Source organism: Megalops cyprinoides, chromosome 8 (assembly GCF_013368585.1).
Source record: "Megalops cyprinoides isolate fMegCyp1 chromosome 8, fMegCyp1.pri, whole genome shotgun sequence".
Taxonomy (NCBI): domain Eukaryota; kingdom Metazoa; phylum Chordata; class Actinopteri; order Elopiformes; family Megalopidae; genus Megalops; species Megalops cyprinoides.
Genome location: NC_050590.1, coordinates 836,927 through 843,565, shown reverse-complemented (window position 1 = coordinate 843,565; position 6,639 = coordinate 836,927). Strand labels below are relative to the sequence as shown.

Here is a 6,639-nt window from a genome sequence, read left to right as displayed (position 1 = left end):
CACCTTTCGTCGCTGGGGAAACCTGTAAAAAAATTAATAAAGATTTAGTTTTAAATTCATTTTTTAGACATTTTCAAAATGCTAACAGTACGGTAGGTAAGTACGTGAATACGGATATGGCATCGCGTTGCGTTAAATGGCCGTTCGTTTAGCATTGCGTTAGCATTCCAGCGGTAAATAAGGTAAATAAGCGACGGCGTCGGACCGGGGCTAACGGGTCCCAGATCAGTGAGTGTGAGCTCAACGACGTTGGAGCCCTGCTACGAGTTAGCTTTGCGCTGATCTGAAAGTAGACGGCCGAGAAAGGTGAGGGAAGCCGAGTACATTCGCTAGCATGAGTTAGCTTTGTGCTAATCTGATGATAGGCAGCCTAGAAAGCTAAGGGAAGCCGAGTACCTACACTACCATGAGTTAGCTTTGTGCTAATCTGACTCTACACAACCTAGAGAACTAAGGGAATCCAAGTACATACGCTACCATGAGTTAGCTTTGTGCTAATCTGAATCTACACAACCTAGAGAACTAAGGGAATCCAAGTACCTACACTACCATGAGTTAGCTTTGCGCTAATCTGATGATAGGCAGCCTAGAAAGCTAAGGGAAGCCAAGTACATACGCTACCATGAGTTAGCTTTGTGCTAATCTGAAACTAGACAGCCTCGAAAGATAAGGGAAGCCAAGTACATACGCTACCATGAGTTAGCTTTGTGCTAATCTGATGATAGACAGCCTAGAAAGCTAAGGGAAGATGAGTACATTCGCTGCCATGAGTTAGCTTTGTGCTAATCTGATGATAGGCAGCCTCGAAAACTGAGGGAAGCCAAGTAGCTACGCTACCATGAGTTAGCTTTGTGCTAATCTGAAGATAGACAGCCTCGAAAAAGTGCAGCATGATCTTCAGCTGTGAGTAGGGGCTAAACGCTAATAATGTAATGTAATGTAATGAGCGGGGGCTAAACGCTAATAATGTAATGTAATGTAATGAGCGGGGGCTAAACGCTAATAATGTAATGTAATGTAATGAGCAGGGGCTAAACGCTAATAATATAATGTAATGTAATGAGCGGGGGCTAAACGCTAATAATGTAATGTAATGTAATGAGCAGGGGCTAAACGCTAATAATGTAATGTAATGAGCAGGGGCTAAAGGCTAATAATGTAATGTAATGAGCAGGGGCTAAATGCTAATAATGTAATGTAATGAGTAGGGGCTAAACGCTAATAATGTAATGTAATGAGTAGGGGCTAAACGCTAACATTGTAATGTAATGTGATGTCCCCTTCCCGCTTACCCTTTCAGGACGCCCCTTGACTCTCCTTGGCCCCGCCCTCGGCCTCCTCCACGCCCGCCTGGGTCATGAGGTCGGCGATGTTCTTCTCCAGGTCGTCGATCCGCGAGCTCATCTCGTCGAGTGCCGGCGTTAAGGAGACCGGAGAGGCTCATTACATTACATTATTAGCGTTTATCCCCTGCTCATTACATTACATTATTAGCGTTTAGCCCCTACCCATTACATTACATTACATTATTAGCGTTTAGCCCCTACTCATTACATTACATTATTAGCGTTTAGCCCCTGCTCATTGCATTACATTACATTATTAGCGTTTAGCCCCTACTCATTACATTACATTATTGGCGTTTAGCCCCTGCTCATTACATTACATTACTAGCGTTTAGCCCCTACTCATTACATTACATTACATTATTAGCGTTTAGCCCCTGCTCTTTACATTACATTACATTATTAGCCTTTAGCCCCTGCTCATTACATTATTAGCATTTAGCCCCTGCTCATTACATTACATTACATTATTAGCATTTAGCCCCCACTCATTACATTACATTATTAGCGTTTAGCCCCTGCTCATTACATTACATTATTAGCGTTTAGCCCCTGCTCATTACATCACATTACATTATTAGCATTTGGCATTAGCTCTTATCCAGACCCGCTCACACGGGTCACAGTTACAGTTTTACCTGTTTATTTACATTTATATTAAATTGTAACCTGTGTAAGCGGCTACGCTAAATGACGAACAATAATAAGGATTATGATAATAACACGGCGCATATGCGAATATGAAGGATATTCCTCCCGATGATCTGGTCTGACATGGTCTGGAACTTATCCTGCATCTGCTGAAGAAGGGTCTGAACCTAAAACGAGAAAACAGCAGCAGTTAACACCCCGCCCTTAGCCGACACGGCTAGCGGCTAACACCCCCCCCCCTCCTCACCTCACGTTTATTATAATAATAATAATAATAATGATAAAAATCGTATAAGAATAATCGGTTAAGAGTGATAGTAATCGGATGATAATCGTTTTAAGAAGAACGATACGAGCTAGCGGGTTTGAATTTCGTAGGCTAACCCTGCTTGTCGGCGTAACGGGTACCGGGCCGTTCCGACGCCATCCCGGGCCGCCCCGCTCACGCAAAAGACCGCTAATTTTGTAGGCTAACCCCATCCCGGGCCGCCCCGCTCACGCAAACCCCCCCCCCCCCCCCCCCAGACCGCTAATTTCGTAGGCTAACCCTGCTTGTTGGCGTAACGGGTACCGGGCCGGGAATTTCGACGCCATCCCGGGCCGCCCCCGCTCACGCAAACCCCCCCCCTCCCAGACCGCTAATTTCGTAGGCTAACCCTGCTTGTCGGCGCAACGGGTACCGGGCCGGTTACAGATCCGGGCCGCCCCCGCTCACCCCACCCCCCCCCCCCAGACCGCTAATTTCGTAGGCTAACCCTGCTTGTCGGCGTAACGGGTACCGGGCCGTTCCGACGCCATCCCGGGCCGCCCCCGCTCACGCAAACCCCCCCCCCAGACCGCTAATTTCGTAGGCTAACCCTGCTTGTCGGCGTAACGGGTACCGGGCCGTTCCGACGCCATCCCGGGCCGCCCCCGCTCACGCAACCCCCCCCCCCCCCAGACCGCTAATTTCGTAGGCTAACCCTGCTTGTTGGCGTAACGGGTACCGGGCCGTTCCGACGCCATCCCGGGCCGCCCCCCGCTCACGCAAACCCCCCCCCAGACCGCTAATTTTGTAGGCTAACCCTGCTTGTCGGCGCAACGGGTACCGGGCCGGTTACAGATCCGGGCCGCCCCCGCTCACGCAAACCCCCCCCCCTCCCAGACCGCTAATTTCGTAGGCTAACCCTGCTTGTTGGCGTAACGGGTACCGGGCCGTTCCGACGCCATCCCGGGCCGCCCCCGCTCACGCAAACCCCCCCCCCCCCCAGACCGCTAATTTTGTAGGCTAACCCTGCTTGTCGGCGTAACGGGTACCGGGCCGTTCCGACGCCATCCCGGGCCGCCCCCGCTCACGCAAACCCCCCCCCAGACCGCTAATTTCGTAGGCTAACCCTGCTTGTCGGCGCAACGGGTACCGGGCCGGTTACAGATCCGGGCCGCCCCCGCTCACGCAACCCCCCCCCCCCCCTCCCAGACCGCTAATTTCGTAGGCTAACCCTGCTTGTCGGCGCAACGGGTACCGGGCCGGTTACAGATCCGGGCCGCCCCCGCTCACGCAACCCCCCCCCCCCCAGACCGCTAATTTTGTAGGCTAACCCTGCTTGTCGGCATAACGGGTACCGGGCCGTTCCGACGCCATCCTGGGCCGCCCCCGCTCACGCAAAACACCCCCCCCCCCCCCAGACCGCTAATTTCGTAGGCTAACCCTGCTTGTCGACGCAACGTGTACCGGGCCGTTCCGACGCCATCCCGGGCCGCCCCCGCTCACGCAAACCCCCCCCCAGACCGCTAATTTCGTAGGCTAACCCTGCTTGTCGGCGCAACGGGTACCGGGCCGGTTACAGATCCGGGCCGCCGCGTTAGCCTGGGAGGAAAGTTTGACGCAGGTTACAAAACACAGAAACCGACGAGTCGCCAGTCTGGACGCTGAGTTTTCAAGGTACGCTACGGCTAAGGGCGGCGGCGGAACCACTTCACAAAGGGCCCCCGGGGCGGAAATCGGTCAAGGGCCCCCCCCCGGGGGCCCCAACCCCGCCTATGGGGATCACCCTGAACTACGCTCGCTATATCCCTTTCCCCCCCACCCCCTACATGGCTATCGCTAACCTGAGCATTCTCTCCTCTGCTATTGCGAGGCGAAGCACCATCGAAAGTTTCGATGGGAGGGGGGCGCGGCGTTTGGACCTTTCCTCCTCTTTGACTTTCTCCTTCCTTTTCTTTTTCGAGCGCCGCCGTACGTCGGATGACCTTCGGAGATCGGAGACATACCCATCATGCACTGCAGTTGTCGGCAAAGGAGAGAAACGCGACTTTATTTGATTAAATAAAAACAATATAGATTATAAAATAATGTTTTTTGAATCGAAATAAGTAACGGGAATGTATTTAGGATTGGGTTAGACTAATATATTTTATATTTTCAAAGAGATCGGAGATATACCCACCATGCACTGCAGTTGTCGGCAAATGAGAGAAACGCGAGTTTGTTTGATTAAATAAAAACAATATAGATTATAAAATAATGTTTTTTGAATCGAAATAAGTAGTGGAATATATTTAGGATTGGGTTAGACAAATATATTTTATATTTTCAAAGAGATCGGAGATATACCCATCATGCACTGCAGTTGTCGGCAAATGAGAGAAACGCGAGTTTGTTTGATTAAATAAAAACAATATAGATTATAAAATAATGTTTTTTGAATCGAAATAAGTAGTGGAATGTATTTAGGATTGGGTTAGACTAATATATTTTATATTTTCAAAGAGATCGGAGATATACCCATCATGCACTGCAGTTGTCGGCAAAGGAGAGAAACGCGAGTTTGTTTGATTAAATAAAAACAATATAGATTATAAAATAATGTTTTTTGAATCGAAATAAGTAGTGGAATATATTTAGGATTGGGTTAGACAAATAAATTATATATTTTCAAAATTTTGAGCCCCACCATGATGAAGTAGTGTACCTGGCAAGAGCTATATAAATAGCCAGCGGCAACCGCCCCGCCTGCCCCGCCTATAGCTCCGCCCCTGGCTAAGGGTGAGCCGTCGAAGGCTACAGGAGCACACGCTAAAGGGAATACACCAATCAGAGCGCAGGGGAATGTACAAGGCCAGACGCGCAAACCAATTAGCCTGCGCTTTTTGAAAAGAGAATGAGATACAGAGTTAGCTCAAGTGTTCAGATGATTATCTTATGCTAATCTCTCTCGTAACAGATTCCATCGTAGGCGTAGAGGGGTCGTTGGCGTGGTAACACGTTCAATAAAACACCCCACGATCACGGGCAACGTGAGAGGAGTAGCCATGGTTACGGGAGGTCCCCCCCCCCCCCGCGCAACGCCGAAACAACGGGGACGCGCACCCTGCGGCGTTATTATTAATAATCGTGATTATTATTAGCGATTACCGATATTTATCGCCCACTAAAAGGAAGCGGGATCTCTGTTAAGGCTATGCTAATCTGGTCACCTGTTCAGATCGCCCCCCCCTTTTTCGAACTACAGGCTGCTAAAAACGACAGTCCCGTTGCCGTAAACTGCGGACAGGCGGACGCTTATGCTAGGCTACGTCCGATTTTTTTTACGCAGAACTGTTCGAGAATTGCTAAAAATGAATTACTCGGTAATTCAGAGAATCGGCGAACGTCGATTGGCGTGTTGGGATCCGATCCACAACCTATAAAACGGAGCAGATCCGGGAGGAATCCGATTGGAGGAGGGGGGTGATGGGGTTGTAGCCCCGTACTCACCACCGAGGTCAGGTCCTGCGCAGATTTCGGATCCGCTTCCGACATCGTCCCTGGGTGAAGCGCGCTAGTGCTACCTGCTACCGCCCGTTAGCAGGGGAAATGGCGATGCTCCTGAGAGAAAAACGGCGAACACACACTCTCACACACACACACACACACACACACACACCGGCCCACGCAACAGCTTCTCTGTTGCTAGAAGACCGGCTGCGACCCCGAAACATGACGACATCTCGCGTGAATGGCGAAATACCGGGGATCCGGGACATGGGGGGGATTATGGGTATTGTAGTTTCCCCCCTGCAACGCCTGTCTGAAAGGACGCGTCAACGCCGGGCCTTGGGGGATTATGGGTATTGTAGTTTCCCCCCTGCAACGCCTGTCTGAAAGGACGCGTCAACGCCGGGACTTGGGGGATTATGGGTATTGTAGTTTTCTATGCAGCGCACGTCTGAAAGCGTCAACGCCGGACGTCAAAAGAGCTCTACGTGTACAATATGACAGAGACTCCTGTTACTGTTCTGTGTGCTAACCTAACCTTTGTTAATCTTTATTAACCTTTTAATAAATCTTTTAATCTTTTATTAATCTTTAATTTTACGTTATGCAGGTGGCAAAAATCGAGAAACTACATTCAAAACGCGTTCAGGACACAGTATACTCAATATTAAAAAAGAAAAAAACGTCATAACGTGATATCAAATATGCACTTTAGACTCGGCTTGTCTACCTAAAATATTTCAGAACACTCTTCAAGTTATGTAGTTATAATTATTACAATATTACAGTTAATTACGATAACAGCATATTCCGCGGTCTTTCTTGCTTGCTGTCCAGAGTTGGTTTATGATTTAAATCAGCCTCGATTTGTTAAAAAACTGATTCATTTTTTACAGACCAGAACAG

The 6,639-nt window shown here is 49.2% G+C and overlaps 1 protein-coding gene across 1 annotated transcript; it reads right to left on the bottom strand.

Annotated features, from left to right (window-relative positions):
- Window positions 1-1,296: 1,296 nt before the first annotated feature.
- On the bottom strand, window positions 1,297-6,163 carry LOC118782076 (heat shock factor-binding protein 1-like). Its single transcript, XM_036535319.1, has 3 exons — window positions 5,734-6,163; window positions 2,098-2,164; window positions 1,297-1,412 (listed from the first exon to the last, which is right to left on the bottom strand). The coding sequence occupies exons 1-3, from the start codon at window positions 5,776-5,778 to the stop codon at window positions 1,297-1,299; spliced, it is 228 nt and encodes a 75-aa protein (XP_036391212.1). The 5' UTR covers window positions 5,779-6,163.
- Between the last annotated feature and the right edge of the window lie 476 nt (window positions 6,164-6,639).

Bases quoted from the DNA above. Each gene is read 5' to 3' on its own strand.
- LOC118782076 (XM_036535319.1), bottom strand. From the start codon at position 5,778: ATGTCGGAAGCGGATCCGAAATCTGCGCAGGACCTGACCTCGGTG. The intron at 2,165-5,733 runs GTGAGTACGGGG...TTCTCGTTTTAG, and splicing joins CGCAGGACCTGACCTCGGTG to GTTCAGACCCTTCTTCAGCA. The intron at 1,413-2,097 runs ATATCCTTCATA...TAACGCCGGCAC, and splicing joins AGACCAGATCATCGGGAGGA to TCGACGAGATGAGCTCGCGG.